General features: G+C 35.5%; 1 protein-coding gene across 1 annotated transcript; it reads right to left on the bottom strand.

Annotated features, from left to right (window-relative positions):
• Window positions 1-3,571: 3,571 nt before the first annotated feature.
• Window positions 3,572-8,554, bottom strand: LOC132614205 (uncharacterized). Its single transcript, XM_060328608.1, has 3 exons — window positions 8,093-8,554; window positions 4,731-7,992; window positions 3,572-4,560 (listed from the first exon to the last, which is right to left on the bottom strand). The coding sequence occupies exons 1-3, from the start codon at window positions 8,552-8,554 to the stop codon at window positions 3,572-3,574; spliced, it is 4,713 nt and encodes a 1,570-aa protein (XP_060184591.1).
• Between the last annotated feature and the right edge of the window lie 4,893 nt (window positions 8,555-13,447).

Genomic DNA, 13,447 nt, shown 5'->3' on the forward strand with positions numbered 1-13,447 from the left:
TTTCTCCGTGAACGTAAAATGAATTGACCAACGAAGAGTATGAGTGTACGATGTTTTACTTAGTAGGGAATGACTATTCATGAATTTTTGGAAATAAGAAAGTTGTAGAATTTCAATTCAGCAAGTGGTCGTAAAACAGAATACGGCCCGTAAAGTGATTTACGTACCGTATACTGCCATCGTCCTCCAACGTTCCAAAAATTTCAACTTTCCGTCCAAAGTTTAAATGGTAAAATACGACCCAGTTTATGGACCATAAACTGAAATACGGCCCGTAAACTGTGGCCGTAAACCATCATGACCTCCAGCAAACCTTTCTGTTTTTGATATGCTTAAATACGACCACGTTATATGTCCCGTAAACTAGTATACGGTCCGTAAACTGTGGTTTACGACCACTGTACACCCCGACGACTGTTCATTAAAAATCAGATTTTGTGATTATTATAAGTGACTTTCTCATTCATTTTCATTCATACTTCATCTATAACCTTCAAGAAATCTCTAGAACACTCCAAACACTTCAACCACAAGAATACCAAGGAAATCAATGATCATCAACACCAAATCTATGAAACAAAGTGTATGAAACCTAATTGGAAGTCATCTCATTCCAAAAGAGGTGAAGAAGGGTTTTGGTGCTAAAGAAGTGATTCCACTCTAGGCTTGTTCCACCACCATCTAAGGTAAGTTTTATGACTTTAGCATGTTGTTTAAGGTATTAAAAAGCTAAGATGCTTGAATTGTAGAAAGACATGGAAAATGGGTCATAAAATGTGAATAGTGCCATAGTTGAATGATAGTTGGATTGAATTATGAATGTTGATGAGTTGGGAGTATAAATATGTTATAAATGACGTGTAGACCATAAAATAGGTGTGATGTATGAGAAAATGTGATGGTGAGCAAAAACCCGTAAATGTGGAGAAATTGGAAAAAAATGGTGGAATGTGGTAAATGTAGATAAATGACGATTGTTGATACAATATTGTGAGTGTTGTTGTGAATGTTTGGTAGTTGAAATGAGACATGGGAAAAGTAGTAGAAACAAAGGAAGTTCTGCCAATTTTCTCTAGAAATAGTAGTGCGTTCTTATGGTTGATTGACTAATGTTAGTACGGATCCTCTTTTGAAGGTAGAGGCGTGACATCGAAGGGGAAAAAGCGAACGCTAGATTGCTTAAATGAAAAAGTTATGTAAGGCTAGTCCCTTCTTTCCAAGGCATGAATCCCATGATATGATATTCCTTCCTTCTTCCTGATTTTCCCTACGCATCAGAAACTATGAGTCTACGATTATAAAGAGCATCACAAGATAAAGAAAAGAGACATGTTACGAGCATGACGATGTTGATAATGAATCTAAGTCTAGAAGTCATAAATCTCGTGATATGATATTCCTACGAAGTTAATGATCCTTATATGATTCCTATGATAGTATTTTCCTTACCTCTCCATGACTTTCCTACTTTTCGGAAAACTAAGAGCCTATGTTTATGAATAGCCATATGGGATAAGATAAGAGGCATGTTACGAATGCAGTACTGACGATGATGAGTCTAAGTCTAAAGATACTAAGGCCTACAATATCATAGTTCTACAAGGCTGATGATCCATATTATGCTCCATTGATATTGTCCATTGACTACACTCACCTTATATGTTAATTCCTTCAAGGTGAGGCATAATGCTTATGAATGCTCCATAATGGACTCGGGGGTTCTCGACCTTATGTCACCCCGCCATTGTTATAGATTGTCTATAAGCCTTAATGCGTGTTCTATGACCAATGTTCCGTAAAGTTATGAGTCTATGTTTATAGAAGATTTCATATGAGATAAAGGTAAGAGATATGCTATATAAACGATAGTGGTAATGCTGAGCTTAAGCCTTAAGATTATGAAGACTAACATACGATAATTATATGAAATTCATGCTACGAATACGATGTGACTTTCATAAATTGTCTTTGAATTTAAATGTGTGCATTAATGAAAGGTTACGATAAGCTTATGAGATGTATACGAGGACCATGATAATAATGAGATATATTGATCCTTGTGTGATGCATGTGACATGGTCGAGCCACTATGTGGCCGAATATGGAAGATATGTATGGGATACTATCGAGCCACTACGTGGCCGAATACGGATACTGTCGAGCCACCATGTGGCCGAATACGGATACTGTCGAGCCACCATGTGGCCGAATACGGATATTGTCGAGCCCTAAGTGGCCGAATACGGATAACGTTTTATGTTTATGAGTAGATACAGTATTATGATGATGAATTATATGACGTGATGATGTATACGCTATGATGATTCATGTACGACGATTATGTATATGTGGTATATGTATGAAATGCATTCATCCTTTAAGGTCGCGCAGGTTTTGCCTTCACCTCATGACTTATGATTTCTCTATTATGTTTGTTTCATTCATGCCTTACATACTCAGTACAATATTCGTACTGACGCCCGTTTTCTTTAGACGCTGTGTTCATGCCCACAGGGAGACAGTGCATACCTTTAGGAGCTATCAGCAGATTTGCAGAAGCACTCCATTATTCCGGAGGTGTTAATCGGGCTTATACTTTTGTGTATATACATATGTATAAATATATTGGGCACGACGGGGTCTTGTCTCATCCATATGTCTAGTACTCTAGTAGAGGCTCGTAGGTACGTATGTGTGGGTTATATGGTCTCACAAGGTCACTATTGTATATACGTAGATATGTGTACATTATCTTTTGATAGCAAAAGGGCTTATGTATATAAAAGTATTTATGTGCTGTAATGAAAATGATTTTCTTATGATTATAAGTTTATGAACGGAAAAAAAAGAGGTTTAATGAGTATGATGAGTAGTAGAACGAGCGGTGCTCGGTGGTCAGCCCCGGGTACCCGTCACGGCCCCTAGCTGGGTCGTGACAAAATATTAATCAAAGTTACCATTTTAAACGAGCCAATATTTCAAAAATATGCAATAGATGGTACAACATGATCGCAAGTAATGAATGGAGTATAAAGTGACTCACCTTCTAACCTTAGTTTCCATAAAGCAAGGTTTCGACATTTAAAGCGGCATCGAAAACAAAGGAGTTTTGTAGAGTGGTTTGTTTTCTCCGGCCTTTGCATTGTAAAATGTAAATATCTCTTTTCTTTTCTTTGGTCGTCAAAGCAAACAATTATATAAATATAACCCCAGAATTAAAAAAAAAAAAAAAAAAAGGTTTCTCCCGCATGAATTTAGAGACTACAATGTTGCAAGCAATCTAGAGTATGATGAATTCATCAATTAAGCATTGGTCACTGACCATGTTTTTTTTTTTCAATACATTCCACTAGGCTTGTGAGCCTAGGGCTGATTTTATAAATTTTCTCAAAGCAACAAATTAAGGAGTCTTTACAAAGATTGACAAAGTGGCTAATAAAAATGCAAGAATTAAACTAAGGACCAACCTAAGTCTTATAGGATGACTTAAGTTGGAAATACAAATTGCTAAAATAAGAAAGTGGTAAAAGACTAAAACTTGAGTAGATGAACTGCTAATCCCATTTATTATTCATATGTGAATGTTGTTCTTCCTCTTGTCAACCAAAATATGTCCCAAGTTAGATCCATTGATGCATAAGTTGGCCAACACTCCAATATCAGTTGTATATCTTTGTATATCAGCAATGTAGTTGTGTATATCAGGGCCTGCAATCCTGTAGAAACTCATGAATGCACATGTATGTCCTTTGTCTATCAGTAACACAAGAGTTATCCTCCAAAACTCAGGTAGTATACTGCAATATACATATGATATACTGCTGGATACTAACTGCCTGAGATTTTGCATGCATGATCCCAACTTGCTACATGATGATTTGAGTGATCTTAACACTGAATTTGTTCCTTTCCTGCTTGAAACTATCTGCCATATATAACTTGAACATCTGATACAGCCACACCAGCTTCCATATAATGTCATCTCCTCTGCAGATTGAGCACAAAGTGCTAATACCACTGCATAAGGATTTGTCATCATATAGGAACTGATTGTCACTGTAAGGATTTGCCTTACTTCCCATAACAGCAATTCTGGAAATTCCTGACTACCTACCATCCTCAAGTGATCACTGTGCAGAATCATGGTATTCCCAAGAAATAGTCTTACAAAGCCATCTTGATTTCTTCTTGTCTCTCTGCTGTATGAGTCCAGTACCATCATCCAATCAACTTCTGATGTTCCCATATCATGTCCTATGTGAATAGGATCAATAGGACAAAGCATGTGATCAGCTTTGTTTATAACTTGAAATTTATCCTTAGAGTTCCAAGTTAGCCTCAGAAAGTTGATCTTCTGGTGAATGTAATCTAACAGATGGACCATGTCATCTCCTATGTGAATAGGATCAATGGTGCTAAGTATTTGAATAACTTGGGAAAAATGAAAATTCAACTCAGTATGTATTATATCCTTTCCAATTTTAATAGGATCAATGATACAAAAACCAGTAGAATTTCCAGAAAACTTGTAGACTTCCAGTTTCCATGCATAATGTGTACCTGCAAAATGGAAACAACTGTTAGTGTATGAGACCTCATCATGTTCTCCCCCAAAAGGACTTGAACATGATGAGTGATATTTATCAGTACAGGACCAACTCCAACTCAGATCTGCAGCTTCATCATCCATCGGCAATATCTTTTGACAGTTCTAATTCTCAAGTAGGGACACTGCAATTTGTCACTATTGAGAATCCTCCTTCCTGTTGAGTCTAGTTCTGCAAAAGAGGCTACATTCACTTCTCCATTATCCAGTGCATAATTAGCAAGATGATCTGCTAATTGGTTTCCTTCCCTCATTGTGTGCAGTACTTGAACATCTGCATTGTGCATTATATCCCAAATCTCCTCTACTGCATGAATAATATTCCATGGAGGCTTCCATTCTCTATCCAGAATCTTTTTCATCAGTAAAGAATCAGTTTCAAGAATAAAGGAGTACACATGTTTTGCCAGAGAAAATCTTGCAGCACTAAGCAAAGCCATTGCTTCAGATACTGTGTTAGTGGTTTCCTCCATTTCCTTGGCCCTTGCATAAACCAAGTCTCCATCAGAATTTCTTACACAAAAAGCATAAGCACTCCTGCCAGGATTCCCTCTAGTGGCCCCATCAGTATTGCACTTCCAAATTCCTGCAGCAGGTAAAGTCCACAGAACTTTTGTAATTTGTAGTTTTGGCACAACATTCTCCAGAATCTTCAACATTTCCAACCATCTATGAGGGACAGATCTTATGCTTGGTTTTCTTAATTTTACTAATTGTTGGATGTTGTTTGATGCTTGATATATCCCCCTGCTAGTAGAAACCTTATTTTCATGCTTGTCCCCATTTCTTTTCTTCCACAACTCCCACATGATTATAGAAGGGATAGCATAAAAAATAGGCTTCAGTCTAGCTAGTGTATCAGTAGTCCACCATTTTGTAATCACTTGATGCAAGTTCAAGTCTGCAATGTTGATACCAGCAGCAGCAGAGAAATAAGACCAAGCCCTTTGAGCAGTTTGGCATTTCAAAAAAATATGTGGTACTGATTCTTCTTTAGGTTCTGCACAGCAAAAACATTTTGATGGCATATGGTATACCCAGCTTCTAATCACATCATCCAGAGGTATTTTGAAGTGCCACACCCTCCACGTCAAGAAGGCTATTTTGAAAGGAAGGCCTTTCACCCAAATCTTCTTGTATGCATCCCTAGGCTGGCCTCTAGACCTTAAATATTCCCAAGCTGATTTCACAGAAAACTCACCCCTAGCTTCCAGTGTCCACCATGGCTTGTCAAGTTCATCAGGACTACTTGGAGGGTGTACTTCATGCAGTATATGTTCAGCAAGTTCCTCAGGTAAACAGTTCCTCAGAATATTTTCATTCCACCTGCCATCTATAACCACATCAGCAACATTATTGATGTTTTCATCACAGTAGAAATCAGGAGGAGTAAGAAAATAGAGTGGTCCCAATCCAGACCAATTGTCAAACCAAAATAAAGAAGAACCCATTCTAAGTTGCCACCAAATGAGATGATCAATTGCATCCCTTGCTCTCAACATTTTTCTCCAAACATGAGAGCCTCGTTTCCAAGGTACCAGAATTGGATTGTTCCTTTTTAGGTATTTGTTGCTCATAAATGAACTCCATAAAGAAGGCATGGTTCTGAAGTTCCACCAGAGTTTTGAAAACAAGGCCATAGACATATCCTCCAACCTTCTAAAACCAAGTCCACCTTCTTCCTTAGGCATACAGACCTTATGCCATTTAGCCCAGTGTCTGTTAACCTCACCAACAGAATTGCTCCAAAAGAATTGAGCAAATATCTTGTTTAACTTATTAATCACAAAGGAAGGAGCATCCATAGCAGATAGTAGATGGATTGGCATTGCCTGTAATACATGAGCCAACAAAGTGGCTCTTCCACCAAATGAAAGCAATTTGCCTTTCCATCCCTGAAGCTTGTTCCTTACTTTGGTGATCAGATCATAGTAAAAGGCCAAGCATGCTCTACTATAGTAAATAGGACAGCCTAAGTACATTAAAGGAAAAGCGTGTCTGCTGATGCCAGTAACTCTCTTAACTTTTAAAACAATTGCCTCATCAACCTTGTCATGTAAATATACTGAGCTTTTTTCCTTGTTTATCAGCTGACCAGATGCATTTTCATATTGAGTTAGGACATCCATTATTAAAGCCAAAGAGATCTCACAAGAAGATATAAATATTATGGTATCATCTGCATATGCTAGATGATTTATTTTTGGACTCCACTTAGGCAAACCAAAGCCAGTATACCACAGATTATCATGAACTGCATTCAAACCTCTTGACAATACTTCAGCAACAAGAATAAACAAGGTTGGTGATAAAGGATCACCTTGCTTGACCCCTCTGGTAGAATGGAAGAAACCATGTGGCTGACCATTTATAAGGACTGAATACCAATTGTTACCTATGAGCTCATGGATCAGACCTATGAATCTTTCACAAAACCCTATTTTCCTCAGTACTTTAGTAAGAAACAGCCATGACAGCCTATCATAGGCCTTTGTCATGTCTAGTTTCATGACCACATTTGGCACTACAGCAATTCCATTCTTCTTGCCTTTGTTAGTTCTCAGCCTTATATCAGTTATGATCTCTTGAGTTAGTAGAATGTTTTCTCCTATACTGCTGCCTCTCACAAAACCTGCCTGATTCTGAGAAATCAAGTCTGGTAACAGATGCACCATTCTTTCATGTATAACTCTAGAGATTACCTTGTTCACAAAGTTGCTCAAACTTATTGGTCTCATGTCACCAAAAGTTTGAACATCTTTCTTTTTAGGCAGAAGAACAAGGTGTGTGTGAGTTATGTATCTAGGCAAGTCAACACCTCTGAGAAAATCCCATACTATGTTGAATAAATCATCACCAACAACATTCCAGCATGTTTGAAAGAACAGACCTGTGAAACCATCAGGTCCTCCTGCACTAGTACTACTCAGACCAAAAACTGCCAGTTGCACTTCCTCTTTGGTAGGACCTGCAACCAAGTCCTCATTTTGTTCCCTTGTGATCATAGAAGGGACATGATGCAAGATATCAAATCTTGCAGGATCTCTATTTTCAGGTTGCTGATGGAATTGATCCTGGAAAAATCTCAAAGCCTCCTCTGCAATATCATTTTCATCATCTAACCATTGCCCTTGATTATTTTGAATCCTTTTCAGCTGAAGCATTTTCTTCCTACCATTAACATAATTGTGAAAGTATTTAGAATTCTTATCACCATCTTGGAACCACTCCATACCTGCCTTCTGTTTCCAGTATTCCTCTTCTAGAGCATATACTCTAGTCAGCTCAGCCTCCACCTGTCTCAACTTTTCTCTATTCTGCAGAGTTGGATTCTCCTCAAACAGACCTTCATGAACTTTGATCACTTCTTCAAGATTGGAGATTTGCTGGAAAAATGTCTCCAAATGTTGCTCTACTACATTGGGACAGTGCCTTCCTCATATTTTTCAACTTGGAATTGAATTTCATGAAGGCATTGCCTTCCACCTCAGTTATCCAGTTTGTTTTGACTATATCCATGAAAGTTTCATGTTTGGCCCAGAAATTGAGAAATTTGAAAGATTTTCTCACTTTTGGAACCTGGTCCTTGCATTCTATGAAAAGTGGGGAATGATCTGATCCTTGCTTGATCAGATGAGTTATCTGCAGGCCTGGAAATAGCTGCTGAAACTCAATATTTCCCAAGCACCTATCCAACCTTTTAAACACACAATCTCCATAACCTCTCCCATTCCACCAAGTGAACACACTGCCCTTGTAACCCAAGTCTGTAAGGTTACATGTATTTATGCAGTGTCTAAAGTCCTCCACTTCATTCAAAGACACTGGCAGGCCACCATACTTCTCCTCTTCATCACATATGACATTAAAGTCTCCACCAACAAGCCATGGCAATGTCATATCAGAAGCCAGATAATACAAAGAGTCCCAAAGTTCAATTCTTTCCATTCTGTCACATTTTGCATATACAAGTGTGACAATCATCTCTTCTTCGGAATTCACATTGTGCAGTTTTAGAGTAAGCTAGTGCACACTATCAATCATAACTGTGACTTGGTAATCTTCATTGACAAAAGCCCATATTTTCCCAGAGACATTACACAAAGCAGTGTCAATTCCTTAAGAATTGACCATGTTGGAGGTAGCGTTATGTAGTAAATTGCTTAAGAATTTTCTAGAAATGGATATTGCAACTAAATGTTTGATGAATGTGATTTGAAATAGAGGGATAGCGAGGGGAAAAGAAATGGATCGGATGGCTTTTAACTGATGCCAAATGAAATTGATGCGACCGTTCAGATTGGTAGTTTAAGTAGGACTTCAGTTAGGAGTTTTAGAGCACTTAATTAAGGGTTTTAAAAGTAAAATTCTAAGAAAATAGATAAATGCAAATGCTGGAGACATGCCACATCACCAAGCCTATGTCCTGATATATATTTTAAATTTTTTAGTTACACATATCTTTTACCATGTATTGGGATGAAGGGTGAAGTGTTGTATTTTGATGATCAAACTTACTTTAAGCAAATTTAAGAAAACAAGCGTCAAGTCTTCCTAACTTGACTTTGGACATCCTCTTTTTACCGTGGTACACATAGATCATATGAACATGTGAAAATCATCTATGTAGCTCAATCTATATACTCCTTGGGGTCTATTTTAGTTAGCGTGTTTTTATTTTACATGTCTCTTAAAAAATTATTAATAAGAAGAGCTTTTATTCATATCTTTAATAAGTACTCCTAGTAAATATTCATAAAAGTACAGCAAGGTTGAGATAATCTAAACAACTAGTATAACATTATGTGTATAAACTCTTCACATAGGTTTTCTACTTTAAGGATGTGTTTAGTATGATGGAAAATGTTTTTCTGGAAAATGATTTCTTGGAAAACAAGAGATTTTCTTATTTATTTTTTTGTGTTTGGTTGGATGTGGAAAAAAACTTTTTCCGGAAAACATTTCTAGTGTTTGGTTTGATGGAAATACCAATCCAACCCCCTAACCACACGCACCTCCAAACCTCCAACCCCCCCCCCCCCCTCCCGCGCCAAACCTTCCTTACTACCCCCACCCCGTATTTTGGAAAAGATGCTACTTTCACAAAGTGGCTATTTTATAAGATAATCAAATATGTGCATACCTTTGCATAGGGGTGTGCATGGACCGGGTTGATTCGGGTTATTCAAATACCAAACTAAACTAATTGCATCGGATTTTAAAATTTATAAACCAACAAAAGTCAGATTTTTCAATATCGGATTTTCTTGGTTTATTCGGGTTGCTCGGGTTTTTTGGATTTTTTCGGTAAAGTCTTTATACAAAACATATACTTGTACTTCAAATATTTCTCTAGTCCTAGTAAAATACGACTATCTAATAAAGATATTTTTGAAAATAACACAATATGAGATGAGAGATGACATTGTACAAAAATATTCAATAAAAAAGTTAACGAAATCATATAAAATAAAATGATCATAATCTAAAAAGCACCAATTCATGCTATAATAAATACGGATAATTTATAAGGCATATAGAAAATGATCATACTCTAAGTACTAAGTCATGCTAAAATAAGTACTGCTCATAAGTATTAATTACATGACTAGATAAGAAAAAGGTAAAATTAAGTTATGTATTTTTATTGTCTAAACTAATATAAAACTAAAGAACAAATGTCCAATATTATTGTCATTCCTAGTGTTAGAGTATTAGTATTGATTTGATTTTTGTTGGTTTCATTTGAATTACTAACATCCCGGGGCTATAAAACTCATTGGATCATTCAAAATTCTAAATCCAAATTTGAAATAATATGTTAAAAAAAAAAAAAACTATGAAAAAAATTAAGAAATATTTATTACATTATAAATAAATATTTTTGTATATAAAATATTTTTGAAATTATATACACGTAATGTCGGTTCGGTTTGGTTTGGTTCGATTTGACTTTTTTTAGTTAAAACCAAATCAAACCAATGGCGGTCGGGTTTTTCTTTTTAAGACCAAACCAAGTTGAACCAAACTACTAGTTGAATTTTTTTCTCGGTTTGATTCGGATTATCGGTTTGGTGCGGTTTGCCAATTTCCTCCGTACACCCTACCTTTGCAAGTGGCCTTTTTCTAAGACAACAACAAAAAAAGACTACTTTGCACTTTGAAAGACAACCCAAAAAAATAACTATGTTTTTAAACTAATAATTTTTTAAAAGTGACACAAAAAATGTTATTTTTGTAAATTGGCCATTTTTTTAAAAGTGACATAAAATGGCTATTTTTGCAAAAATATATTTCTTGAAAAACAACTGAAAATACAAATTTGCAAAAATATCAACCTTTTGTCTCTTTTCAAAAAAAGGACCACTTTACAAAAGTAGCCATTTTGTGTCACTTTTAAAAAATGGCTAGTTTACAAAAGTGGCCACTATCTTAGAAGGGACACATTGCAAAAATGGTTATTTTAGTACTTTCACAAAGAGGTTAGTTTTAAAAATCGCTACATTTGCAAAGAAATTAGTTTTAAAAAGTAACTACTTCACAAAATGACTATTTATAAAAATTGGCTACTTTTTAAAAGTGACTAATTTTACAAAGTGACTATTTTCTTAAGTGACTACTTTTGCAAAATGACTATTTTTGAAAAGTAGCTGCTTTTCGCAAGTAATGTTTTTAAAAAGTTGCTACTTTTGTAAAGTGATTACATTTGTAGAGTGGCTATTTTTTAAAGTCCCTACTTTCACAAAGTGCCTAGTTTTGTAAAGTTGAGAGATAGGGGGGAGGGGGTTGGTAGGGAGGTGAGAGGTAGGGGTTTGGGGTAGGTCGTGATAGGAGTAGGGGGTGCGGTAGGTGGTTATAGGGGTGGAGAGAGAGGTAGTGGGGGTGGGGTAGGAGGGGATGGTTAAGTGGTGGGGTGGGGCGGGGGTGTAGGGGTGGTTAGGTGATAGGGTGGGGGATAGTTTGGGTGGTGTATGGGGTGGGGAGTGGGGGTTCGGAAGTGTGGAAAGGCCGAGGAGTATGGGTTTGGGGTGTTGGGTGGGTGGAGAGGAGACAATGAACTTGCAATGTTATTTGTGAAACTTATTTTCCCTACTTATATTAAGGAAGTCATTTTCAAGGAACTTGTTTTCCTAGAGAACATTTTCCAAGACATTTTGACTAACCAAACATGAGGAAATTGGAAAGCCACCTGGTAATTGGAATTGGTGTAATAACTAAGGTAGTAATTACACACCTTGGTAATTACACAATATAGTAATTATGACGACCTGCTTGTTTGTCAGAACGTAATTACACGTGTATTGTTTGGTTGCACAAGTATACTTACACAATTTGACAAATATGTGCCTTTATAAAGATATTAAATTAGATATTAATTATCATATATTTGTAACTAATTGTGAAAAATAATTGAGTATATATTTCTCAAAGTAACTTTAATTTAAGTAATTACAAAAACTAAAAGCATGTATTTTGTAAAAATCATGGATGGCATGTTTGAGAAAAAGATTAATATTATAAATATAATGTCATGACATTATTCAAATGTTTGACAAAAAAACAATATATCAATTCTAATTGAAAAAAGAACAGCATACGATGTGAAATAACAAGTCAATTCTACTAAAATAAGTAATTGGAACCGAAAATATAACATAGATTCAAAAACTACTTCTTTTTTTTTTTTTAATATAATACTCTTATGTCAACTTCCAATATAACATAAAATAAATTCCAACATTACTTAAGTAAATAAATATAATTAAAAAGAAAAGGAAAATATAAGTCTATAACCTCATTTCAACAACGAAATTCTACTTTGATGTCATCACTTGTAATATGCCACGTTGTTAATGAATAATTTTTTCTAATATTAGGAGGCGTAGTTTCAAAAACTAAACTAATAATGTAGTTATCCCAAATGAAGAAAATAAAGAAAAATAAATAAAAAATTAAAATATACGAGCAATTACGTGGAATCACAAGAAGAAAATTTTGAAAAATGAAAGATAAATAATGTGAAAATAAAAAGGAAATTAAAATTCTATAAATAAAAAATAAATTGAAAAGGAAAGAAATTAGAATAAAAACAAAAAAGAAAGAAATTAAGAAGTAACCTTGTAATTACACACAATAACCCCCCCCCCCCCCCCCCCCCCCACAAAGAATTGAAGAGTGTAATTACTACCTTTCAATTACACTCAATTACATGCTGACCATGTAATTATTTGGCCGGACATTCATGTCAAACTGTGTAATTACACTCAATTGCAATTACTTCCTCTGTTCACTTTTACTTGTCCACTTTGGACTTTTCAAGTTGTTTAAGAAATAATAAATGAAATGCATAATTTGCCAATGTACCCATATTAATTGGTGCATATTTTTATTGGATTTCAAAAATGATTTGAAGTGAGTAATTGATACTATGGGTAAAACAGGAAAAAATAAATTGCCTTATCTTGATATGCTAAACGTGACAAGTAAAAGTGAAAATCTATTTATGAAATACTGAATAAGTAAAAGTGAACGGAGGGAGTACATGGGTGACTTTCGAAACAAGCCCTAAGTAATCAATATTGATTACTCACATGAGCTATTAATACCATGGATAAAATAGGGAAAAATACTTAATTATATTTTGATTTGATTTCTAAAATGATAGTAATTATTTTGGACCACTAATTTTTAGTAAACACGATAACTAAAATGGACCGAAGAGAGTATTAACGTCCTCAAGACGTTGATTCATGACTACATATACTACCTCCTAGATAGTGTCATAATTAAATCCTAATTATCGATTTCTATTGATTAACAACTTAACACTTTGACAATTTT

This window comes from Lycium barbarum, chromosome 1 (genome assembly GCF_019175385.1).
Source record: "Lycium barbarum isolate Lr01 chromosome 1, ASM1917538v2, whole genome shotgun sequence".
In the NCBI taxonomy this organism is placed as follows: Eukaryota; Viridiplantae; Streptophyta; class Magnoliopsida; order Solanales; family Solanaceae; genus Lycium; species Lycium barbarum.

Coding starts and splice junctions, on each gene's coding strand:
- LOC132614205 (XM_060328608.1), bottom strand. CDS start 8,554: ATGGAAAGAATTGAACTTTGGGACTCTTTGTATTATCTGGCTTCTGAT. Junction 7,993..8,092: donor AAACAAACTGGATAACTGAG/GTGGAAGGCAAT, acceptor ACATTTTTCCAG/CAAATCTCCAATCTTGAAGA. Junction 4,561..4,730: donor CAATAGTGACAAATTGCAGT/GTCCCTACTTGA, acceptor TCCATTTTGCAG/GTACACATTATGCATGGAAA.